The sequence below is a fragment of the Heterocephalus glaber genome, unplaced genomic scaffold (assembly GCF_053883595.1).
Source record: "Heterocephalus glaber isolate CG9 unplaced genomic scaffold, H.glaber_assembly_v1.0 deba00001531, whole genome shotgun sequence".
In the NCBI taxonomy this organism is placed as follows: Eukaryota; Metazoa; Chordata; class Mammalia; order Rodentia; family Bathyergidae; genus Heterocephalus; species Heterocephalus glaber.
This window is the reverse complement of record NW_028258329.1, coordinates 5,014,216-5,041,423: the sequence shown is the minus strand read 5'-3', so window position 1 is coordinate 5,041,423 and position 27,208 is coordinate 5,014,216. Positions and strand designations below refer to the sequence as shown.

The following is a 27,208-nucleotide window of genomic DNA, read 5'->3' as shown; positions in this document are numbered from 1 at the left end:
ATAATCTCACCCAGTTTCCTAATTTTATAGGTGAGGAAACCTAATTAGTTTATGACAGGTTTGGCCTCTGGTTTCATTATTTCTGGGGTAGTTCATTTTCTGCTTTTCTTAGTTACAGGGGAATAGTAATACTAGAATCCCAGTGGAATAAAAAACGCTTTGTCCTTGGGCTCCTTCAAGCCTCAGTGCTTTGGGGATGAGACTATTGGTTTAACAGACAATCCCTGTGCAAGCTATGGAATTATTTGTCCTCTCAGTTCTTCTAAAGACAGCTGATAAACCTGTTAAGTACTGTTTCAAAATAGGTGAATACTATAAAACAGTGCAAAAAAGGCTCAGTAAAAATCTTAAGATTCCTAACCTTCATTTCTCCTGTTTCACAGTCTCTCATTTCTTAGGTTCCCTTCCAAAGGAAACCAAACCCCTCTTTTCTGAAGCATCAAAATTGTCAACCATTAATGGCCATTTAAAAAATATAGTGCTCTTGGAAAGCTTTTGGAAGTTTACTGATACTGACATTTTTAATCAATTTTAGCTTCAATTTCTGAGTGATCTACTAGGAGCTCCTTTGTCCCCCACACCAAGCATTTTATTATGATGATTTTCAAACATATAATAAGGTTGAAAGAATTTTAAAGTGGATTCCTGAATCCTGACCACTGAGAGTCTACCACTGTGATTTCACTGTATTTGTGTCATCACATATCTGTGTGTTTATCCGCCCATATATCCTGTTTGATCAGAACTCATTAGGCTTGCCTGGTTATACAGATGACCATGGGTAGAGTTTTCTACCTTTGTTGCTGAAGCTCATGAAGGAAGGTGAGAGATGGAGAGGGATGACGTGGGTGGTGGTGAAACTGGGAATGCACCTCTCTCTGTCTCTGGGTGCGTGGTGAGGCATAGAAGTTCATTATGGATTAAATTGCTCTGCTGTGCTGGCCAAGGGCCTAGCTAGCCACTCCTTTTGGTATTTCATGCTCTGTTAATTTCTTGTACACATCTCCTTTCAGATAAATCAAGTGAATGAAACTGAGCTACATTATCATCACCCTTTTGAAGGGGCCATTGAGTTGGTTGAGATGTATACTTTTCCTAAACCCCCGAGAAAAACCACACTAATTTAGATGTGGAATGAGGAGGATAATTATATTTTGATTTTTTTCTCCCTAAGTTGTACAAAAACTAATTTACATTTCTTTTGGATGTTGTACATTGAGACCTTAATGTATAACTCCCTTACTAATGGTAGAATAAACAATTTGTTTGATTAACAGTAAGACATAATTCCCTTAAACATTTGATTTTTTTTCTAAAAGCCAAGTTAAAAGTGGATACTATTCGAAATTTCAAGTAGAAATGGAATTGGATGAATGTAATTGAAAATGCATTGCCAGTTTGTTCTAATTAGGAGCGGACAAAGGAAAGCAAAAAGAACACTTGATGGAAGAATGTCACTCATGGTCCCTTTACTTTTGAAGACGATCAGTGATAGCATTTTGTATGTCCCTTCAGCCTTTTTTTCCCCTGCTTATGTTTAAACAAAATTAGAACGTCAGTATACAAGGTGTTTCATAACCTGACCTCCTTCCCCTAACGTTGAATGAATGAACTAAGTGATCATTAAAACCATGTGGAGGATGATAGACTTTGTACTAAAGAGCGTCCGATCAAGCAAACTGTCTGTTATCAGATCACTTGCAGTTTGGACCCTTAGGAAAGGGATTAAAATGGGAGAGAAGCAATGTTCCTGATTCACAAAGTTGATCTAGGAAGGGCCAGGTTTTCATTCCTAGTGTCAGCTGAAATTGGACAGACTGGCATTTACTCCAGATATTTTTGTTACGCGTATCTTAGTGTAACTGTTGATATTTAGTACATTTACTCATACCGTCAGGGCTTCACACTGATGGAATTTTTTTTAAATGCATTGAATTCTCATCAGTTTTTGTAAAAAAACAAAACAGCTTTGTTTCTAGTGGAGGTCTCATTAAAGGGAGGTTTTGCTGCACTCCATTGGAAGATGGAAACAAAGCGCTTGTAAGGTTGGCAGTTCTTATCTGTGGGAGTGAACAGAGATCCTTTCTCTCTCTCCTTATTCATCTGGCAGGAAAGTTAATCTAGTTGCTTTGAATTTAGGGAAGCAGGCCTTCTTTATAGGGATTCATTTGCTAACGTAGCTTCAATCTTCAATTAAAGTTGCTGTGGGAAAGGAGAAAGGGCCCATGGCACCTTGATGGACGTATTCTCACGATGCTGATGGCAGCAGTGTAACAGAGCACATCTCACTTATGAAAGAAGCATTTATAATGACAGGTGACAAGGGATGTTCTGACAGTGTCATGCTCAACATTTCCCCTTTTCCCTGATCTTTAGATAACTATGAAAAATCTTTTTCTAAAATTTATTTATAAGTGAATGTATTTTAGAAGCCCCAGTTTTATAGTCGAGACTGAATTACTTTAAACCTCTATGAACAATTGTATTTTTTATTTTAAATTTTTTAGTGCTTGTCTTTTAGATAATTTATTTTCCTCATGAGAAGTTCATAACAGGTGAAACTGAACTGCAGTACAACTCGAGTAGGACTATATTGGAGCTTGTATTGCTTTATTTTTTATTTTATTACTTTAATTCTTAGGGGAACTGGGGGCTTTTGTCCATTTGTTTTTCTTTTTGGTTCCTCGTATGTGTATGTGTATGATATATACATGAGAAAGCCATTTTTTTTCATGGTTATACATGAAGTTTGAGAAGGTAATTCTGTGCTAAAACTAAGTGGAACCGTAGTGTTTAATTCCGATACTACAACAGTTGTTGACCAAACGTATCAGATGGTCTTATCTGTTTTCCTGTAACATATATATTTATAATTTTCCAGTACAGAAGTATTTTACTGTTACCTTCTTTTGTACAATATGCAGAATGCTTTTTAAATATTTGGTTACAACTGTTACAACTTTTATTTTCTATCTGATATTAAGTATAAAGTTGCTGAACTAGCTGGAATACTAGTTTCAACTGGCATGAAACAAATACAGAGTAGCATCTGTCCAAACTAAGTTGAAACAAAGGAAGTTCCTGTGTGTAGTTTCCTATCTCCTAAAACAAAAGCAAACCAAAAAACCTTCTATAATTATTTAGCTCCTTTCAGAGTAGCTTTAATAGTAATAGTATACATTTTGGTATTTTGTTGTGCCGTATTGTTTATTGGATGCTTGTTTGCTTTATTAAAAACTTTTTCTGAAAAGGTGAAATGATCTGTTTTTCTTTTGCTTTATCAGAGCACAGCAATGGAGGAAACAGCTATATGGGAGCAACACACAGTAACGCTTCACAGGGTGAGTTTCTGCTGCAGTAAATAATCTGTGTTATAACTCAGGATACTGGCAGGTTTTGAAAACAATAGAGGAAAGCCAGATGTCAGGAAGCCAGAAGAAAGGGGAAAATTTTTCTATATTCTTTTGTTTAAAATTAGAGTTACAATAAATTCTTTATTAAGGTCAAAAGTAAACATGATTACTTTTTCATATATCCTTTTGGTTGTTAGTTGTATGTTTGTTATTTTATTCCTGATTTAAGTATAAAGTGATTTACTTCTTCTGATTTTGAATGATTAGATAAGACTGCATATTAATGTAAAGTAGAAATTGTTTCAACCCTTCTGAGTGCATATATTTGTTTTGTAGGTTTCAGGTTTAAAAATTAAATCAGGCTGTGTACCTATTAAAATCTTGACAGATAGAGTACTTCTTCATCTGAAATGTCTAGACCCTAAACTATTGCTTAAATAGTTGCAAATGGCTGAAAGATTAGTAAAAGGTATAGTAGGAATATGAACTGTGTCTGCAGATCTGAATCTTAGTTCTGCCTAGTTCTCACCTCTGCTGTAAAGCCTTGCTTTTTCACATGTTTAAAATGAGGTAATTCATACTTCATCAGTTTATAACCTATGTGCCTCCCAAAATTCTCTTTCTTCCTCTTCCAGAGGAGAGGTGAATCTTAAGGAATATTCAGAGAGTATTTAGATATAGTGCTAAATATAAGTGATTTACACTTTTTCTACCAGCTATATTTACCTGTACTTATTAGCAAGTTGGAAAGGGGGAAATCATGCTCCTGGACCCTTCCCTCTGATAAGTCTTGAGTGTTTGAGTCTGCACATACTAGATAATGGGTAAACTATGCAAAAACAGTGATTTCAGTAGCTGTACTTGACTATTCTGTGTCCCACTAAATGCTAAAGAAAACCATTCAGTAATACTAACTTTAACTTTTATTTATGAAGTTGAAATATGGTCTCCTGTTTTGCTGACAGGTAGCATATTTAAATCAGATATAGATGATTAAATATATAAAATAATTTCATATACGATTTAATTGTTAATTAAATGTTAATTGATGTTAATTGACTAATATGATTCTGAATCATTTTAACACACTATATATTTATTTTTATTAATATCTTTATTGGTATAATTCATACAGTAACATTCATCTAGTGCCCAGTTCTGAGTTTTGAAAACACGGTTATGTAACCAGCACCAAAATTAAAGTATAGAACATGTCCATCACCTTAAACTTTGCCTTGTACATACTTACAGTCAACTCTGTCCCTTCACCCCTAGCACTTGAACACTGATCTGTTTTCTGTTCTTTTATATTTTGGCCTTTCCAGAATGTCATGTAATGTGTAGCTTTGAGACTTAACAATTGGTGTTTTTACTAAGGCATTTGGGGCCAGGGATTTAGCTCAGTGGTTCCGCTGCCTGCCTCTCAAGCACAAGGACCTGAGTTCGATCCCCAGTAACAGAAACCAAAAAACTAAGGCATTTGAGATTTCTCCATGATGCTTCTTGTAATGGTGGTTATTTCTTGCTTGTTGCTGAGTAGTACTGCGTTGTATGAATGTGTAATTCCTTCTCTAGTCATATGGTATATTTTGATTGTTTAAAGTTTTTGTTGGTTATGACTAAATCTTCTTTAGTAATCTTCTTGGGTAAATACTTAGGAATGGAATGGCTATAGGTTGTATAGTAATTGTTTAATTTTATAGGAAACTAGTAAACTCTGTACCACCTTGCATTCCTACTAGCAGTGTATAAGAGCTATACTTGCTCAATACTCTCATCAGCACTTGATGATGTCAGATTTTCCCCCTAATTTCCATCATTCCAATATATGCCTAGTGTTACCTCTCTGTAGTTTTAGTTTGTATTTCTCTAAAGTCTAAGTGTTAACCACCTCTTGACGTGTGTATCACCCACATAATCTTCGGTAAAATAATGTTCAAATTTCTTGCCAGTTTTAACTTAGATTATTTAACTAACACCTATCAGAAACTTGATTTGCAAACATTTTCTCATTTTATGGATTGCCTTTTCACTGTTAATTAACGGTTGTGCCCTTTGCTGCACAGAAGTTGGAGTTCTGAGAGTTCTAGCTTCTAGATCAGTGATGGTGATCATTTTAGAGCTTTCAATGATACAAACAGCCCACTGCAGCACTCATGCCATAGGTTCACCACTATTCTAGATATAAGATCTTTGTCAGGTATTGTTTTGCAAATATTCTTTCCTATCATGTGGTTTATATTTTCCTTCATGGTAGCTTTTGTGGAGTACGAGTTTTAAATTTTGATAGATTTCATAATTTTTGTTTTTATTGGTCGTGCTTTTGGTTTTGTGTCTGAGAATTCTTTGCCAAACTAAGGTCACAATTTTTCCCCGGTATTTTCTTGTAGAAGGTATATTTAGGTTAAATTTTATGTGTACTGTAAGATACGGACAGAGAATTTTTTTTTTCATACGAATGTCTAACACTATGAGTAGTAATTTGTTGATGAAAAGATTATCCTTTACCTATTTAATTGCCTTTCTGCCTTAGTCAAAATTCAATTGACCATGGGCCGGGGATTTAGCTCAGTGGTTCTGCTGCCTGCCTCGCAAGTACAAGGTCCTGAGTTCAATCCCCGGTACCCCCCCCCAAAACAAACCAATTGACCATACATCTTTTATTTATTTATTTATTTTTTTGAGACAGTCTCACTATGTAGCCTAGGCTGGCCTTGAACTCGAGGGAATCCAAGCCTAATCCAGCCTCCCAAGTGCTGGGATTACAGGCATGTGCCACCATGCCCAACATATATATGTACATCTATTTTTAAGCTCTTCAGGCTCTTCTAGTCATCTGCATGTCTACCCTTTCACTTCTGCTTTGATTATTATAGCTTTATACTAAAAGTGTAGAAATCAGGAAGTACGAATCTTCCAAATTTAGCCTATTCTTTTTCCTTTGTGTGCACACACATGTGTGTTTATTTGTTTGATTGGTTTTTTTAAATTTTATTTTTGAGATGGGGTTCTTGGCTGTATTGTCCAGGTTGATCTTGACTGGGACTACAAGTGTGTGTCATTGCACCCAACTTCCATATAAACTTCAGAATAAGTGTCAGTTTTTACTCCACTCCCTGCAACCTTGAGATTTTTATTGGGATTGCATTGAATCTATGTAGATTAATCAGGGAGAATTAACATTGTAACAATAGTGAGTTTTCTGAACTGTGAACATGGCATATCTGCCCATTCTCTGATTTTTTTCATTGCTGCTTTGTAGATTTGGGCTTTTGGTAATGGTAGTAAGTGGAGATGGCTTAAAGCTATGTTCTTTTGGCAGTTACCTAGAATACATATGCACTGTATTGCCAGATAAGGGGATGTCTGTAATTATAGTAGGGAGGAGGAAACTTAAATGAATAGCCATCAGAGAAATATATATAAAACACTACAGGGAGATCTCCCAGTACCTCTGTGGTGACTGTAATTGCAAGAACAAACAGCAAGGGTTAAGAAGGATGTGGATGAAACAAGAAGCTTTGCACATTGACAATGGAGCTGTAAAATGGTGCAGCCATTATAGAAAACACTTTGGGAGTTCCTCATAGAATCACTGTGTGCCTAGCAATTCCATTCCTAGGTATATACCCAAGAAAAATGAAAACATGTCTACAAAATAAGTTACACACCAGTTTTCATAGCAACATTATTCGTAACAGGCCAAAGTACATATAACACAAAAATGTTTATTAGCTGATGAATAGTAGACAAAAATGTCTATGGTGGAATATTATGTGGCAATAAAAATGTACTGAAATGTTTCTAGAAATTAGTTTGCTCTGTCAAGAGCAAATTAGTACATTTCTACTTTTCTCAGATATTACCAGATTTCTCCCCCAGACTGTATAGCAGTTTGCATGCTCATTAGCAATTTATGTCTGATACTAATACTGAAACTTGGTAATGACTTTATTATTTATAATAAAGACCACCCAACCTCCACCAAATATTAAAGCTCAATATCTTTTATGTTTATCTGTGCAAAAATATAAAATAAAAATAATCAAACAGAGGTCAGCACTATGTAAATACTTCATGATAAAGTCATTCAGGAATGCAAGATTAGTGTATTAGGAAATCCATTAGTATACTGTACCATTAACAAAACTAAAGGTGTGATTATCCCCAAGTTCCTAAAAAAGTTATTGCAATATGTTATTTTTTGTTAAAGTACTCCCAAAATACAGCTTCATATACATTGTTTAAAAAGAGTTCTTTTGATAGTTCTTTTGGGGGCCGAGTGATAATTTCCTAAAGGATAGTTGTGCTGTGCAGTTTAAAACCATGTCATATCAGTGAACTTTGTGTACTGTTACATGAAAATCTGTTGGCCTCTTTGTATCCCAAGTGGGTGTTTATCCATGCTTGATTTTATAATATTATGCTTTGGTCTTTTGGAACGTACTGGTTCCCAGAGTTAAGCAAATCTTTCAAATGATGACACATTTCACCATACAGTATTTTAAAAATCATGTGTTAATTTCACTATCCTTCTCTTCAGAAAAGCTTTTAAGTACTGAAAAGCTGTTGAGCTTATAGTGCAGATAAAAATTTTTCTGAGTTTAATTTTAAAATTAAATTTTTATCATTTGCAACAAGTACTATCAGTCATTTTTCTTGAAGCAACAGGTATTCATTCATTGTGGAGAAAAATGTGTCAAATAATCAGGCTTGCATAACTTTACATGGCTTCAGGTAAACAGTGATTCCTTCAAGTAAAAATGGTGCCTGGTGGCCTCCTCCCCCTTACATGTAAACAGCTGTTTGAGCTTGCAGCCACACAAGTACAAACCAAGCCACTTTATGTACACTTCTCATTTCCACACATAGACTACTGGAAATATGTGTCCTTAAGAGATGAGAAGTAATGAAGCTAATTTCTACTGCTTTGAGTCATTCTCAAGTAAAAATGGAACTTTCTTTTTAAGTTCTGAGTATGTGGCAGTGGCTGTCAGTGAGATTTGGTGTCACTATCTCGATTTGTGTTTTCGTGTAAAGAAACCCTGTCCTCATTAACCGTCACTCCCCAGTCACCCCATTCCCTCCTAGCCCTAGACAACTACCAATCTAAGTGCTGTCTTGTAGATTTTCCTTTTCTGAATGCTTGATATAAATGGAATAATACTCTGTATGAACCTTTATGACTGGTTTCTTACCATAATGTCTTTATAGTTCATCCATTTTGGAGCATGTGTCAGTACTTCATCCCTTTTTGTTGCCAGTTGATTTTCCATTGCATGGATATACTATGTTTTACTTATCCATTTGTCAGTCGGTGGACATTTGGGTTGTGTCTGCGTTTTATCTATTAAAATTGATACTGCTGTGAGTGTTCCTGTGTAAGTCTATGTGTGAACATATGTTTTCATGTTTCTTGGCCACACACAGGAGTTAAATCCATGGTGTTTATTCCTTTTGAAGAGATTCCTTTTTTCTTACTCTGTAAGCTTTGGGGTGGAAGGGAAGACTACCTTTGACCTCATCATGGTGGATATATTCTTCTCTGTTGTGGACTGGACAGGTTAGGAAGGTTTTTAGCCTCATGTTGTTTGGGTTGTAGAACATAGGAATATAGTATTACTTTATATAAAAACACTTCTGATCTAATGATTTAATGATTCTGGATTTCTAAGAAAATGTAATTTTTTTAGATCACTCTGGTGAGTACTTTATTTCTGTTCTAGGGAATAGTGTGGATTTTCTAGAGATTAGGTAATTACTTAATAACTTGGAGGTATCTAGAATTTTTTCTGTATTACGCTATCCTTAGTCATGGCAGTAAAGATTTTTTAGCTCTTTCAGAAATTTGTACTCTTATTATAATTTATTTTAGCTAAATATATAAGTATATAATTAAAATTTTTGGTATAACTAATATATACTTTATATACAATGTGTGAAAGATTACTTCTGTAGAGATTTACTATGACAGATTTTTGAAGTAACTGAAGGAAGTTGAAATAACTAGTACTTGATTTTCTAAAATGGTTGCTAGTGTTTGTGATGATTGCGGTGGGCATTGTTAGTCTCTCACGGCCTTCTGACAAAAATAAATTCAGGATTTTAATGTTCAAAATTTAAATTATTTCAGTGCTTAAAGAACTTTTATGTAATTGGCAATTTTTAATAGTTATGTCCAGTATTTATTAGAGCATGCGTTCTCATATAAAAATAAATAATTCTAATACATGACCATACAATCAAGTAAGTGTAGATCACAGATACAGTAAGTTTGTAATTCCTGTAGTCAAACTTTTCTAGATTGTAGCATATGCGGTAATGAACATTATTTTTGTCCTTAACAGCAGTATTTACTGTAATTACTACTTTAGGCTCCTGGATTTGGATTTGGAATCGCAATATCTGGTGGGAGAGATAATCCTCATTTTCAGAGTGGGGAAACCTCAATAGTAATTTCAGACGTGCTAAAAGGAGGACCAGCTGAAGGCCAGCTACAGTAAGTGTGTTTCCTCCTTCAGATGCCTGTGACAAGCACTGTTCTTGTCCCCACGCACTGGCCTGCTTGGTTATTGATTTTACTGTATTTATACCCCAGTGTAGCATGGTGTGTTTAATGTTTTCCCTTAAATGAATATATACTTTCGAAGTAAACTTTATAGTAAGTGAAAAGTTAGTGTCACTTTACATAGGCTGTAACTATAAAAGTAATGAAAAAGAAAACTTCTAACTTGGTTTAGGTAGAGCCTAGACTTCAGGAGGCTCTCACCCCAAGTGTTTTTTCTTTTTTGTGTGATAATAAGATTAGCAAGATAGAGAAGGAAAAAATGAGACTAATCTGAAGAATTAAAAGAAACTTAAAAGGAGAAAGACTATTTTTTGAAAAGGGAGTACTTTTTCTAGCTAGATGACTTAGTTTCATCTTATGCTCTGTAATTGAACTACCAGTCATTGTGTGTATTGTTACACTGTGCAAATGATCAAAGAAATCAGTGCCTTGTCGATAGTTACTTGCCACACATTCTTCTGAAAGATCTGAAGTAAATAGTTTGGCATTATATTGTCATTGCTGTGAAGACAAATAGATTAATCTGCCCATATTCAGAATTTTATTCTCTAGAACATTCTTCACAAACTTGCCTGCATGTTTTTTTCTAACCTTTGCCTGTGTTTTTCTCTTATTTTGGGAACTTTCCCCCTAGGGAAAATGACCGAGTTGCAATGGTTAATGGAGTTTCAATGGATAATGTTGAACATGCTTTTGCTGTTCAGCAACTAAGAAAAAGTGGGAAAAATGCAAAAATTGTAAGTATCTTTTATGGTTAACTTAGAAGTACTAGCTATTATTGATATTCCTCTGGTGTTTGAATTCGTCCTTCCCCTTTAAGAAAATGAAAACTGAAACAATAATTCCTGAGTTAGTTGTTCACAATTAAGAGTTTTTCTGCTAATACTGGTGTGTGTTTTCAAAGTGCAGATACTGAGGTTTTCCTGCACAGTTAAAAAGGAGAGGTGAAGGTTGAGAGGCTCTTGGTGGCTTAATGTCCCATCTCTTTTAGGTCTTAAGTTAGACTGGATCTTGACAGGTAGTCAGTCTGAAATACGCAGCCATTCTCTCTCTGGTAGGACATTTGTTTACTGGGGAAGTTTCACACTGTCTGGAATCCACATCATCAGCTGCTTGTTACTATGATATGGGAAGGAGAAAGTGTAAGAATTTCTTTGTGCACTCGTTCAGGGTGCCTTTCGTGTCCCTATCTCACTATATGGCTGGAATCTTTATTTTATTTAATACTTTTGTAGAAGTAAGTTTATTTTTGGGGGGTAAGGGAAAAGAAATTGAGTTAACGCTAATCCCAGTTAAAACTTGGCAAATGTGGCACAGAACAGATTTAATGTGGAAGTCCTATTTAGAATGACACTACTGACATCGAGGAGCACCCAGGCCACTTCCTTCATTCAGCACCTTGCCTGGTTGCCCCACCTGTCCTCTGAAGGACTGATGAAGACCCTGTGGAAGCCTTTGCTCACTGCACAGCAGGAGCAAGAGGCGGGTAGGTGGCTGTGTGTCCTGCTGTATCCATCTCAAGAAACTTTCAACCATCCATCAAACACTCGGAGCCACAGTGAACCCCACAGAAATACAGGGAGCCATGTTGAGGGCTGGAAAGGGTGTCCTTGAGGCTCGGCCTGCAGCAGTGCCGGATCCTGAGCCTGTGTGTGCTGCCATGCCAGGGTCTTCTCTGCACCAGGGTCATGCTGGTGAGAGAAGAGCTCTTCTCCTGTTGCAGTAGTCCCAGTATTAGCTTGCTACATTGTTCCAAGTAATGAACATCTTCTGTTGTATTTACAGTCTCATTGTAATCATATTTTTACAGCTATAATGTTACTTTTCAGTTGTCAGTACATTCAACTGCCTAGTGGATAATACCATTTTTAAACAGTTTTTATATAAAGATTATAATGCTTATAGAAGTAAATTGCTTATTTTTATGATCTACTAGTATTTTGGGTTTTTTATAAGCTTGTTTTTATAGTTGTTGAATAAGCTTTAGATTTCTTGCTTTAGCTGTTGACCCTGAGCAGTATTATTCATGTTTTCACATGGGTCACTGCACATTCCAAAGGGAGCACCTTAGATTAATTGGTTTTTAAATCCTGTATCTGAGTTGGTGAGTGTACCCATTTACCCATCCCTCTAACTTTTTTAAGACCTCCAATTCTTCTGTTAATGTTCAGCTGTTTTGTTTTTCAGCGATAAACAGTGCACGCATCTCACATTGATAAAACACCCGAGAAGGTTGTACTCATGTACTCACACTTTGCCCCATAAAACTGTTTTTATAAGAAGGTCTAAAATCAAGACCGTATTTGAAGTAGTACATATTTGGCCAACATGTAAGGGAAGGGATGTGAGCCAGCTTAGAACTTTTATCAGTTGGACAGGAGGACCTCAGGAGGCTTGGGCATGTGTTTTTCGCTCTGAGAGGAGAAGCTGTAGAAGGCCTGGGTAGGAGTGTTTTAGTGAGCCAAGAGCAGCTGTTCATTTCTGCATTCAAACACCTTGGGTCATGTCCTTTATTTATATTGTCTTTCATTGCTAAATGAATTGTAGAATAAAACCCAGTGCCTTGGAGTTGGCCTTTCTGTGTAAGCTGTCTTCTTTTAACACCTTATCCCCAGCCATAATCATAACATCAAAAACCTCGAGATCATTATATATTTGAGTTTTGGAGGGGTTTTTTCCCATTTCCAAATGAGAGCTCCTTTCCTCCCCTTTCACATTCTACTAATTTCTCTCTTCTTCGTGCTCTTACATTATAGTGTTTCTTTGTGTGATTGTTTTTCCATAAACTAAAAGCCCTTTGGGCATTAGGCTCAATAAATGCTTTCTATGTAATTAAAATGTTATAGTACCTAATACTGTAACTCCTCAAGTATGCTTAATTTTATTTAACTATAGATGAACGAAAGCTAGAAGTAGATTTATTGTTTATAACACAATTAACATGTAAAATTTTTACTAAAATTCTGAGCATACTTAAAAAAACATTATAGAGTAAATAAAGGAGGGTGAAGCCCTTGCTAGTGGTAACATTTGTAAGCACTCCAGTTTGTACACCCACATGGTTGTGGAGCGTTTTGCTGTAGTATGCAGGTACTTACCCTAGCCCACTCACTGAAGGGCATTTCAATTTAGTTTCCACAGCTATTAAAAAAATAGAAGTGAAGTTTGTTACACATCTAATCATTTACTTTCTAGGAAAAAGTTCTTAGCAGTGGCTTTTCAGAGTCAGAGGGCATGAATGACTTGTTTTCTGTTCTGTTTCGTTTTAAGACAGGGTGTCATGCTAGCCTAGGCCGGCCTCAAACTCATATTCCTTCTTCCTCAGGCTTCTAAGCGCAGGGATTACAGGCAGTGCCACCATGCCCAACATGAATGACTTTTGATATATGTGTTGCCTTACCAATTATTAGAATTCATTTTCATCAACACTTTGAATCTGCCAGGTTAAGTATTTCAGTGAAACCTTTTTTGGGGAGCAGGGTTGGCATTGCTAGGGATCAAAGCCACAGTTAAGTGTTTCAGATGAAATATTTAAAATCACAAGTGAGTTTAACCTTCTCACAATGTATTACTACACTTTGTGTTTCTTCTTTTGCCTGTTCATGTCTCTTGAATTTGTATGGTAAAAGTGTTTTTTTTATTAAGCTCATTAATCTTATGTCATATATACTACATATATTGTTTTCCCATTTGGCATTTGTGAGTATATATAAGTTGTTTATAGTGATTTTTTGGCTCCTTTTTATATGATTTTATTTCAGTGTGTAAACATTTGATTTTTATGTTGTCATGTCTGTTAGACTTTCTGCTGTTGGTATCTTACTTACAAAAGCCTTTTTACCTTACCAGAATTATAAGAACTTCTGTCTTGTATTTTATAGTAGTACATACATGATTTCATTTTGTTTTATTTTACATATGAATAATTCAGCTAAACTGTTGTGAAGCGATCATCTTTCCCAAAAAAGATTTGTTCCAAAAATGTCAAGCTTTGTTGTCAAACTTGCAAAATATTACTTGAGTTTATAACTGTTAACTACAAAATAAATTGGCTGCTTCTCCCCTGTACCCTAGTGAGTATAAGAATCCCATTATATGTACAGTTGAATGTGTGACAATGCACTTAAATCTTAGTAGGCTAGATGAGTATACACATTTATAACTATAATGCATATCAACTAAAATTGAGACTATTTCAGGCACAGTAGATTTCCACAGAGGTGGTTCTTTTATAGGGATGATAGGGAAGACCTGCAGTGCCTGGTCACTTTGTTTTTGTTTATATATTACTAGGGACGCATGGAAGAGTAATGCAGTAATAGTAATAGAGAGCATTCCTTCCAGTGTACTGTGTTGGAGATTGAAGAAGAGGTGAGTCTTAAAAACAAGGAGTCAGTTAGGAACACTTTCAGTAAATGTTCCTTGATAAAAGCTCAGGAGTGAGGGTTCCCTGAGAGGGGAAAAGCAGCCTACCTTCTCATTTTATAACCAGACTTCAGTTGTCCTTTGCACATGCTGGTTTCTCTTGCTGCTGCTTGTCCTTGAGCTTCAAAGTTGTTTTTTTCAGAAAAGCCCACTCTGATCACTCTTGGTAGTGATCAGTAGGAAGCAGCAGTGTAAAGTATAGCTCACCCATTGAAGAAATATAGCCATTATGAGATGAGGTGATAATGTGTAGGTGAGTAGTAAGAGAGAGACAGAAGATTAATTGGGAGATTAGAGAATAGTTTTGCGGTAAATAATGGAGAGCTTAAAGTTGTAACGTGAAGGATATAGTAACTGATAAAGGTATTGGAAATGAATAGGGATGAGAATAAGCTCAAATAGAAAGGTTTTATTCAGACTCATAGAACATCCATCCGCTTGGTCTTTGAAATCAAAAGAAAGGAGCACCGAATAAATGAAATGCTTTGAAAAAATTGAGGAGTGGATGGGGAAGTAAAGTGTCACTGGTCTCCAAAAAGCAGGCTGAGTGATTGGGACTGTGGAAAATAGTTTGGAAATCCTGTGTTAACAAATTTCTTTGAAGGCAGCAAGATGTAGGCAAAAGGACTGCTGAACAAGATCAAGAATTCTGTCAAGTTGGGGTGGGGATTTAGCTCAGTTGGCACCACACCTGCCTCCCAAATGCAAGGTCCTGAGTTTGATCCCCAGTACCAAAAAAAAATTCTGTCAAGTGAAGTGCATTTATAAAAGACCTAATCAGCAAAGTGTAGAAATGCCGCCACCCAAAAGTGAAGGAATACTGGGCTGGTGTTTGTTGTGGCAGATGATAGCACAGTCAGTAGGAAATCATTTAAATGTGCCAGCATGGAATCCCATGCAAACTTGGCAAGTGAAACCAGAGAATTGATGGGCTGAGTAGGAGAGGATGGAGGAATTAGAAATAAGATGGACAGTGCAAAGTTTCAGTGGATGAGGGTGTCTCAAGTAGAAGACAAGTGTTATCCCAGCAGCACCTTCAGCTCTTTGAGATTTGGTGTGTACCATGTGAGGAGACACAGCACAGTCCAAGATTATAGAGCCTTCCAGTGCACGCCAGTCTTGAGCCTGCAGACAGTGAAAGAAGTGGACAGGGAAAACAGAGCATTGAGAAAAGCAAGATGGAAGGAAGAACCTGCACCTATGCCAGAAGTTATAAATGGGAGCAATAGAGTTGGAAGGCAGTTTGCATTGGTGAAGTATAACTGAGTTAATGAGCTCTAGAATACTGAGTTGAATGTTGGTGTGTGATAGATAAATTTATCTTTTAGAGGACTAGCAGGGTGATTTGTGGGCCTTGACATTGATGCAGTCTAGAAATTCAATGAAGGAATCAAGTAGGGCTCAGAAGCATGCTATAGTTCTGGTAGCATCGGCAGGGTATTTGATCTCATTAGAGTACAGTCTCCCCCTTTTCCCCTGTACCAACAATTATTAGTTTTTCTGCAGGCTTATGATTATTACAATGAATATGTTTCTGAACGAAGTAAATAAGGATTTACTAAGCCCACTATTCCTAATTTGTTGCTTAATCAGAAAACAGCCATTATGGAAATGCATTGCATAGTAATCAGTTGTAATTATATTATTTTGGATGTAATTATTTATGTGTCTCTTTGGTTCATATTTAAATTAATTTACACTGGACAAGAGAAGGGCATTGTTCCTTTCTCTTAGGAACTGAAATTGCACGTATGAAAATAAGTCAACTGTTTTTTGTAGACCATTCGAAGGAAGAAGAAAGTTCAGATACCAGTAAGTCGTCCTGATCCTGAACCAGCATCTGATAATGAAGAAGATAGTTATGATGAGGAAGTACATGATCCAAGAAGTAGCCGCGGTGGTTTGGCTAACAGAAGGAGTGAAAAAAGTTGGGCAAGGGATAGAAGTGCAAGTAGAGAGAGGAGTTTGTCTCCACGCTCAGACAGGCGATCTGTGGCCTCCAGTCAGCCTGCCAAACCCACCAGAGTCACATTGGTGAAATCCCGAAAAAGTGAAGGTATTCTTTACCAGTACTTTCATCAGTATTTTCACATGAAAGTTTTAAGACCATCGAGAAATAGAACTGACATCTCATATCTTTCTTCTGTTTCTCTGTTCCGTTGTTTGTGTTCTGTTGTTGTAAGTCAGAACCTGTTATGGCGGGCTTGAATGATTGTCCATTTTCTTAACTCATTTCTCGGGAGCAGATTACACTTCAAATGAATTGTTTAGTACTTGGATTTTGGATTTGTTGAGATGAGAACAACCAAATATGTACAAATTATACAAAGGATTGTCATACCTTCACCAAATTGCAATTCATTGTTTTTCTTAGCTGTTAGGATCAGTCTTAATATGACTTTGGATCATTTTTGTTGACGAAGGGCTACTTATTAAATGGAGGGATTAAAGAGAAGGGACCTTTTATACAGGATTTCTCCAAAAGGTAGGGCATATTTCACATTTTTAAGCTGAAGCCCAGCTCCTTTCTCTTACCATCATATTTGATTTTTAAATAGTGGATCTTCTGCTTCCCCCAGCTGTGGGTATATATAACTGATCATTTTTGTACAGTAAAAGTACTATAGGCAGGTGTGGTGGATCATACCCATAACTCCAACACTGTGGGAGGCTGAGGCAGGATTACAAGTTCAAACTCAGTTTGGGCAACTTAGTGAATTTCTGAGACCTTATTACAAAATTAAAAAAAAAAAAAGGACTGAGGCTGTAGCTCACTGTGAAGGCCTTGGATCCCATCTCAAGCCACTGATAATATGGTAGTTATCCCTGATGTCTCTTCTTATGCTTAATTAATATGTCCTAACTTCCTGAATACCACTCTTATCTGTCCTGCTTCTGTCTTTCATTGCTTTCACTACCTTTTCCCGGGGCACCATTATCTCTTCAGGGGACATTCTGTCTCATGGCTTGTTTCTGGATCCCTTCAGTGGGTTCTGTGGATGCTTATGTGATGTTTCTCTGGATTGTTCTGTTGTCCCTGCCTTTTGCTACTTCTCATTACCAACTGTGTACATTAGACTTAGGACTTCATCATACCTTCCATGATCTTTCTTTTTTAGTTTTGGTACATTTTTCAATCATTCTGTCAGCGTGTACGCACCTACACACACCTCACACACACACACACACACACACACACACACACACACACTTTGGGTTTAATTTTAGTGTTTCTTAGGTGAAGTTTTAGCTTTAGGATTTCTCCCTCAAGGAGGCCTTCTCTGACCCCCTACTAGATGTAGAACCATATATTCATTTCCACTGTTTGAACTCTTTATTGCAAATATTATTGCCATGGTAACTAACATCCTTCTCTCTTGGTTGTGTAAGTTGCCAGAGTGCAAGGAGTGTCTAACTCTTGCCTAGATCGTCTAAAGAGTCATTTTCTTTTTTCATCCTGTTCCTAGTTCAGCTTGTGAGTACTTTTTATGTTTACCTTATGTTAATCTGTAACTGTGATGGAGCTTTTAGATTTTTGAGTACCAAGTCTGCTGACTAACCTCAGAGTAAAAACAGTTTTATGTTTTCTGTCTTAGGTTTTTAATTTAATTTTATTTTGTTTCATTTGTGTGATTTCTGTTGGTCTTGGTTTTTAATGCAGTGAAATGTAGAGTCCTCCTGTCTCCCCACAGAGCCGCTTACGCCTTTTCTTGTTGACACTATACTGATAATTACAGTTATTGGTCTAGTTTTTTTGTTTTTTTTTAATGAAATACATTTTTTAAAGATGTTACAGGAACCTGAACAGTTCTCTGGACTGTTCTGATAACTGCCTTAACCTGACCACTGTCACCAGCAATAAAATTAATGTTGGCTCTTTTAGATCCTTTGTTGTTTTATTTATTTTTTGGTACCGGGGATTGAACTCGGGACCTGGTGCTTGTGAGACAGGTGGCGGAACCACTGAGCTAAATCCCCGGCCCAAGATCCTTTGTTGATTGTGTGAAAAAGAGGACCGGTGCTCTACCTCTTGTTCTTATCTGCCTGGCTGGTTGTGAGCTGTTCAGTGTATACAGTGGTATATGCTCATGCTCTGTCTCTCCAGTGTCTCCTGTGTAGGATCAGACTGACTTTTGCTGTAGGAGGTGGGAAGAATAAAACTAGTACAGGCTTCGTGTAACAGTCATTAAGAAAACTGTCAAACTTTCTGAATTTTTCAGGCCTCAAGCAGTGCACTTTCTTAGAATTGCATTCCTCAAACATTGTGTAAAGCTAATGCACATGGTCAGAAAGAAATGATACAGTATTCGGGGCTTTCTCCTTTTCAGAAAAATGAGAACCATTTGTTTGAACCACACAGTTTCACTTTGCCTTCACATTAGCAATGCAGACTTTCTGATGTTTGAAGGAAATGTATTATTCACAAAGTGATCATGTCATTGATTGTACTTAAAGACTCTCGGGCAGTACGCATCAGTCTTGTATTTTAGCTCTGCTTAACTGTCTTAGGACATTACATTAAAGCCCTTTACATGTGTTATTTCAGAGTATGGTCTTCGTTTGGCCAGCCATATATTTGTAAAGGAGATCTCACAAGATAGCTTGGCAGCAAGGGATGGCAGTATCCAAGAAGGCGATGTTGTCCTAAAGGTACAGTAACACTCTCACAGTTAATGAGATGGGATCGGAAACAGGCTCAGGGTCAGTGCATAGCCTCCTGAGAACTGCGAGGCAGAGTTCAGGGAAGAGGGAACTAGGCTGTCTCTGTCCACTACCGTGTCAATAGTGTTGTGTTAGATATAGGGCCATCCTGAGAACCACTGCTGCAAATACAGATCAGGCACCAACAGAAGCCACTGTGTAGGTGGATGCATCTGTTTTTACACAGGAAGTGGCTTTGACCGTTGTTCCAGATATTATTGAAATGTTTGTTTTCTTCGTCCGCTTGTAAGTAGTAGAATGTCACAAGCTTTGGGAGAGGGTTTAAGAGATAACAGTTTGGGTTTATCTGACAGAGCAGCAGCATTGTAAATACTTGTATTATTTCAGGAAGGTGGGATACTTTGATAATTTAGAAAAGCCTAAAGGTAATGTTCTGGTGGTTCTTAGCGCACACCGAGGAGTAGTTTGGATATTCCTGTTTGCCATGGAACAGAATAAGCTAACGTGTGTACTTTATCATTTACTTCCAACATACAGTTTCCTTTCTTTTGCAGATAAATGGTACTGTGACAGAAAATATGTCACTGACAGATGCAAAGACATTGATAGAAAGGTCTAAAGGCAAGTTAAAAATGGTAGTTCAAAGAGATGAGCGGGCTACCCTATTGAATGTCCCTGACCTTTCTGACAGTATCCATTCTGCCAATGCCTCTGAGAGAGATGGTGAGTACTGTTCTTTTCCAAGTTTTCCGGGTGACTTATTTCTTAAAGTACTAGGAAGATTTGTCGTGTTTGATTGAAATGATAATTTTCCATGAACCAGACATCTTTAAAATCTAAAAACTTGGGGAGAGGGGTATGGGCACGTGCTTTCTCTGTAGGGAGCTCTCCACTATTGATTTCATCACTGCTGATGAAATTAATGCTTAATATGAAATTATACTTAGTGGAGTACTTTATGCTTCATTGTGATCATTTAATGGACAAGTAAGTGACACCTTATTATTTAACAGACATTTCGGAAATTCAGTCACTAGCGTCAGATCATTCTGGTCGCTCACATGACAGGCCTCCCCGCCGCAGCCGATCGCGGTCTCCTGACCAGCGCTCAGAGCCCTCTGATCATTCCAGACACTCTCCACAGCAGCCCAGCAACGGCAGGTAATAGCATCCTGTTGTCTAAAATAAAATGGTTGTGTTTCCTTGACGTATGGATCTGGAGTGCTTAGAAGTAAATTAGATGATAGATCTTCTTCTGATTATTCAACATCAGGTCTATTTTTCTCCCTCATTTTAGGTATTTTTTATGTAGAATAATAAAAAGGAGCCAGACTTCTTCATAAAGGGTTGCACAGTGAATATTTTAGGCAAGCAGTCCATACACTATCTGTCACTACTCAGCTCTGTCTTATGGCAGAAAACAGAAAAACAGGTACAGACAGCATGGAAATGAATGGGCATGGCAGTGTTCCAGTAAAATGGTGTTTATAAAAACCAGTGGCCCAGAGCCACAGTTTGCCAACTCATTGCATTAGAAGATACTAGCAAGCTTCCAGAATCTACTGTTTGGGCAGGTTAAGTATAATAGAAATCCATTACTAGATTAATCTGAACTTTATTTTTCCTTTTACAAATACACTCTGTGCCATTTATGTGCCAAAGGCCCTTGCATGTGATTAGTGTGTGACTTGAGTTTATCTTGTTTGGTGTCACACATTCGAAAGTCTGAAGAAAATAATGACCCCTCTCTCTAGAAAAATGCACTTGAATATTTAGATGGGACATTCTCTATTCAGTTTCAAGAGATTCCCAAGTCTCTGTAGGTCATCAAGTGATGTATGGTGAAGAATAATTCATATGGAGATCTACGACACTTAAAAAAATATGGGTCATTCCAGAGCTGAAGACACAGTTGAGAAAAGGCAACCTGTATATATTGTTCATAGGAAGTGAACTGGTGTAACCTTTCAGAAAATAGAATAGTAGTTCCTCAAATACTTAAAAATATAACCACTAAGTTATCTAGCAGTTCTACATTGGGTGTATATCCAAAAGAAATAAAATCTCCAACCTGATTGCAGCAGTATTCACAGTAGCCAAGATACAGAATCAGCCTATACATCAGTGGATAAATGGGTTTAAAAAAAATTCTGTGCACCTACACAGTGGAATATTATTCAGCCCTGAGAAAGAAGGAAGTGCTCCCATTTGCAGCAATGTGAATAAATCTAGAGGACATTATGCTAATTTAAGTAAAATAAGCTAGACACAGAAAAACTAGTACCACATGCAATCTGAAAAAGTTGAATTGGTAGAAACAGTAGGGGATTTGGGGATGGGAGAAATGGGCACATGTTAGTCAAAGGTTACAGAATTTCAGTTACAAGGTAAGTTGTAGACAACTAATGTATGGTGTGGTGACTGTAGTTAATAATAATGGTTACTTGAAATGTGCTCCTGAAAACAAGCTGGAGTCTTTTGTTTTTTTTTTTGCTTGATTTGTTTGCAGTACTGGAGATTGAACCTAGGTCCGTTTTGTTTTTTATTTTGAGATAGGGTCTTGCTAAGATACCCAGGCTGATCTCAAACTTGTGATCCTCCTGCCTCAACCCCCTAAAGGCTGGGATTATAGGCGCGTGCCGCCTTGCCTAAGAGTAGATACTAAGTATTCTCATCACATACACAGAAATAGGTAACTGTGAGGTGATGGGTACACTAATTAACTTGCTTATGGTTATTGCTTTGTAATATATACTTATATCAGAACATCTTAACTATATACAGTTTTGTCAGTTGTAGCTCAGCAGATCTATGAAGGTTCAGGTCAATAGCTGAAGAGATAGTGTAGGGCTCGAGGTATTTGAAATTTATCTGCATGGAAGTGTTTTCTAAAGCCATAGAAGTCACTAAAATTACTAAGAGAAGAATATGAAGAGAAGGCCTAGAACTAGACCAGAGGAAGTGCATTTCTTTTAGGGAGCCAGAGAGGCAAAGGAGAAGAGAGAAGAGCCATACCCACCCAGGAGAGAGCTTTTTAAGTTATCGGAAACCATAGTGATAGTTGTTAAAACTGTATTTACAAAGATGTTTAGCTTTCTCTTAAGATGGAAATAATAAAACAAGAGGGTAACAGTAACACCTATGAATGTGGTTGCAAGTGTGGCATCCAGTATAGTTTTTAGATATTTGTGAAGCTGATTCTTTTTTTTTTGGTACCTGGGATCGAACTTGGGTTCTTGCATTTGCAAGGCAGGCAGCGAAACCACTGAGCTAAATCCCCAGCCCTGTGAAGCTGATGCTTTATAAATTTCAAATTTTAGATTTATAACTTATACAGCCCTGGTCTTTATTTTCAGCTTGTAATGATTTTTTAAAGGAATATTGTGTTACACCAAATATAAAATTGGCTTATTATAAGTAATGAGTATTACAAGTTAATATATTAATTCTGAAAAACTCTGAGACAGTAAAGATGTTGTCAAGAAAGGGATTACTGCCATGCTATGTAGCCAGTGATATAACTTAACACCTTTGATGATTCATGGGAACAGCTACAGTTTAACACATTTCTCACACCTAGAAGCCATGCTAATATCAATCAGTTTGGACATGACTTTCCCTTTAGAAACAAAAGTTATATTCATCAAAATCTCAAAATTTTGGCTACTAGTTTTAATTACAAGCAAATTCTAAATCTTAGTTCTTTTTGGTACCTATTTTTTTCATTTAAACGTTCTAAAGACTTGGTATCTGTAACCTTAACTTGAAAGTTGAAGAGGTTTTTTTCTTTTTTTAAAAAATTAACAACTATATTATTTCAGAATATTTTACTTATTAGCCACCTTACATATTTTCATGGGTAATACCAATTATATAGAAGCTTTTAAAATAGAGCCTCGTGGGGCCTGCACTCAGGTCAGCTGAGATGGAAGCAAGACGTACTTTTTTTAAACTCTTTGTATCATTCTCTAAACAAAAGTCTTTAAATTCTTTTCAAATTTGGGTAGTAAGGCTTTAATTCCTAAAACATCTAAAACTAAAATGCTGGTTGTAAAAAACATGATGGGAGCTCCATGCAGTCTAGCTTTGTTTATATAAATTTTGTGTGTTACAAATGTTATCTAAGCTCTGTTTAAAGAAATGGTATAAGCAGACTTTATCTCTGTGAGGAAGGCTTTGATTTAGCGTGCGAGGAGGTCCGCCCTGGTGAGCGTCAGTCCTGTCCTGTTCTCTTCCTAGGTTTCTGAACTGTTTTGTGTATTTTTTAACTTAAATATTATTTCAGAGCCTATCAAGTAGAATTCCTTTTTACAGACTGACTATGTTTCTTACAATAATTGCCACTGATTTTAGGCTAATTCCATGTGTGTAAATTCAATTTTGTTCTGACTTAGTAGTCATATTTGTGTATAATGGAATATTTCATATGTTTGGGAAAGTAGATTATTGTGTTTTATACGGTACTATAACTCTAGATCTGCATTGCCCAATGCATAGTCCATTGATGAGAACCTTTTAGAACTTCGAGCGCTAACAGCCTGCTGCAGCACGCATGCCATGGGTTTGTCACCTCAGTGGTAGTCATTAGCCACGTGTGGCTTTTGAGCATTTGAAATGTGGCCAGGCCAAATTGAAGTGTATTTGAAGTGTGAAATACATATTAGATTTTGAAGACTGAGTATATGAAAAAGAATGTAATATATTTCATGTATGATTTACTCATTATGAGACAGTTTAGATTATTAGGTTAATTAAAATGTATTCATTGATTTTCATTTTATTTAACATGGGTTTTAGAAAATTTTAAATAATACAAATGTCTTGCTATAATTCAGTTAAACAGAACTGCTCTACATCTTCATGTATTATTGAATAATGCCTCCACCTTTTGGTAGATAATGGAAATGCATGAAAAAGAACAGTGTCCAAATATTAATTGAATGAAAACTTTAATAGAATGATATGACTTTCATCTATGTGAAATATTATTTTTAAAAACTGATTGCTTTTAAGTTTATAATAAGTGTATCAAATGATAGTAGAATGATAGTGAGGTATAAAAAGTAGGCAAAGATAAAATTACTAGCAGAAGTTTGTGATATGCAAAGCAATAGCCTTAATTCCACAACTAATAAGAATTTAGTTAAAATATTACATTTGATTATAAGTTAGATACCAAGATGATAATGTTGGTGACATTTTAAATTTTGGAAATTTTTTAGTTATAAGAAAAAAATTAATTGGAATTGTTTCTTATCTTTTTAAGAAAATAGTTCAAATTCTGCATTTTACAGAGCAATAGAAATCTATACAGCTATTAAATTTTATAGTTCTTTAATCTCATTCTCATTTTGTGCATTTATATCATTTGGAATCTTTAATGAAAAGATATGCAGTACTATTTTGCATTGCCCTTTATAATTAGAGGAGGTTAGTACAATTGGGATATAAAACTTCATTGTATTTCTTTATGTTTTGCTAATTGTGGTATTTTATTTATGTAAATAATGGCTAAAATTTTTCATCTTTTATGACTTTAAAATGGCTCATTCTTGTTTGAACTAGAAAATATATAGCCTTGATTTTCTTATAAGACTGTTTTACATACATGCTGCTCATTATATTTTAAAAGTAGAATATACTCCTACAGGGGCTGGGGATGTAGTTCAGCAGTGGAGCGCCTGCCTGGCAAGCGCAAGGCCCTGTATTCAATTCCAGGTACCAAAACGAAAGGAAGAATACACCAGTACACAATGGTTAAATGGATAGGAAGATAGAAGCTGTGAAAAATGCTTATTATTTTTTGCCACTTCAGGAAGAAAACGGGTGAAGAAACTTTGTCTTGGTAGGAGACTGCTAATAACACCCAATAAAAAAACTAAAAATCTTTGGACTTTGTTTATACAGTAAAATCTTTTTTTTTTAACCTTATAAGTAATGAATAAACATATTCTTGTAAAAATTGAAACCATAGAGAGAAATTTAAAGTTCCTCTTGGCTGCTGTTTTGCTTGCTTTTCCCTCTAACCCCTTTCCCAGACAGTCCCCGTTACCTGTTTGATTTCATGAAAGTTCATCTGTGTAGGCATACAGGGGAAATTTAAATTCCTAAGGGGTGTCATACTGTTCTGTAAGTTCAGCATGTTTACATTTTGCATTAGACTTCTTTTTATGTCTTTGCATACATTTCTATGTATTGTAACTTGAATATTAATAGTTTTCATCTTCAGTTATAAAAACAATGTGCACTTTAGAACAAGCATCATAGGTCAGACTCACAACTCCATTTCACCCACAGTTCTTGCTCTTTTTCTTTTGTTTGCTATGTTGCCCACACTGACCTCAGACTTCTGGGCCCAAGTGATCATTCCATCTCAGCCTTAGGGTAGCTGGGAATATAGGCTCGCACTACCATGCCCAGTTTCTACTTATAAGCCATTAGCATCATATATAGAGCTTGGGGTTTTTTTTAATCATTAAAAAGACGAAGGCCCAGTCTGTATTTATTCCCCAGCTGGCTTATTTCAATTTAATGATACAGGGTGAACATCCTTCTAGTTTAATCTTTTGTTTAACAACCAAACCAAACCTTTCCAGAGCTGGAGACGTAACTCATTTTTAGTATGCCTGCTTAGCGTGCACAAGATTCCATGTTTGCACCCCCTACCACAAACAAAGCAACCCCCAAAACCTACCCTCCGTATTATGAGTATTTTGATTCTAGGATTTTGCCTGTGCAGACAACACTGTAAGCATCTCTGTTCTTGATTTCATATACTAGCGCTTTTCTTTTTTTTTTTTTTAAAGCAAGTTTGCAGCACATAATGTTTACATTCTTCTTAGGGAATAGGGACATATACTTAACATTTTACTTCCCTTCCCTCATTCTCTCCCCATCCCTCCATCTATAGATCCCCTTCCCATTTGGAAAAGATGCATGTCCCTGTTTCCTGTTGTCTTTTATTTTCTTATTTATTCTGAGGATTTCTCATCTAAGAGAATTATATGAAATTTAAGCTTATGTGTCTGATTCTTTTGTTTAACATTGTGGTCTCAAAATGCATTCATTTTCCTACAGGTGACTCAGATTTATCCTTTTATGGCAGAGTAGTACTCCGATATGTATAAGTACCACATTTTCTTCATCCATCTGTTGGTGTGCATAGAGGCCAATTCTAAGATTTAGCTATTATGAGTTGTGCTGCTGTAAGTGTGAGTGTGCATTTATCACTGCAGTATGATGTCTTTGACTCTTTTGGGAAGACATCTAGAGGAAGAATAGCTGGGTCGAATGAAATTTCTATTTTGTTTTCTGAGGCACCTCCATACTGATTTTCATACTGGTTATACCAGTCTACACTCCCACCAACAATGTAAAAGGGTGCCTGTTTTCCCACAGCCTCCCCAGCATTTGTTATTTTATTCATTTATGTTTTTGATAACCATTCTTTCTGGAGTAAGATGGAATCCCTATGTTGTTTCAATTTGCATTTCTCTGATGACCAGAGATGTTGAAATTTTTTTCGTGTGTTTATGGCCCATTTGTACTTCTTCTGAGAAGTGTCTTCATTTCAGTTGCCTCGTTGACTGGGTCTTTTATTTGGAGGACAGGGTCGGATTTTTTGGATTTTATTTAAGTTCTGTGTAAATTCTAGATCTTAGTTCTCTGTCAGAGGAGCAGCTGGCAGATCTTTTTCCCATTCTGTAGATTGTCTCTGCTCTGTTGGATGACGCCTTTGCTGAGCAGTAGCTGTGTAATTTGCTACGGTCCCGTGTATTGGCTCTTGGTGCTGCTGTGCAGTTGGGTTGTGCGCAGGGCCCCCTCCTGTGCTGCTGTCTTTCATAGAAGTTTGAGAGCTTAGAGCAAAAATCCTTGTCGAGGTTTTTGAAGTTGTCTTGCCTTCTTTTTGTGCTGTTTTCCACAAATGATTTGCAGAATCATTCTTACATCTTTAACTTTTAATTTTAATACTGTACAGTCTTCGGAGCAGAGAGGAAGAGAGAATTTCTAAGCCGGGGGCTGTCTCAACTCCTGTAAAGCATACAGATGACCACGCCCCCAGAGCAGTAGAAGAAGTTACAGTTGAAAAAAATGAGAAGCAAACACCTACCCTTCCAGGTAAGCATAACAGTATCCTAAATTCCGAAAACATTTGCTGTCAGGCTAATTGTCAAGATTTGTAGGACATTTTAAAGATGCT

General features: G+C 36.6%; 1 protein-coding gene across 9 annotated transcripts in view; it reads left to right on the top strand.

The window, feature by feature from the left end:
* The window catches only part of Tjp1 (tight junction protein 1), a 207,598-nt gene that overhangs the window by 145,185 nt on the left and 35,205 nt on the right, over nucleotides 1-27,208 (top strand). For all 9 annotated transcript variants that reach the window (XM_013075100.3, XM_087188282.1, XM_013075099.3 and 6 more), the window contains 8 exons: nucleotides 3,285-3,341; nucleotides 9,728-9,852; nucleotides 10,556-10,658; nucleotides 16,126-16,402; nucleotides 18,893-18,996; nucleotides 19,563-19,731; nucleotides 20,022-20,169; nucleotides 26,987-27,126. In XM_013075100.3, coding sequence (XP_012930554.3) covers nucleotides 3,285-3,341; nucleotides 9,728-9,852; nucleotides 10,556-10,658; nucleotides 16,126-16,402; nucleotides 18,893-18,996; nucleotides 19,563-19,731; nucleotides 20,022-20,169; nucleotides 26,987-27,126 — 1,123 coding nt within the window. The remainder of the gene's footprint in view (nucleotides 1-3,284; nucleotides 3,342-9,727; nucleotides 9,853-10,555; nucleotides 10,659-16,125; nucleotides 16,403-18,892; nucleotides 18,997-19,562; nucleotides 19,732-20,021; nucleotides 20,170-26,986; nucleotides 27,127-27,208) is intronic.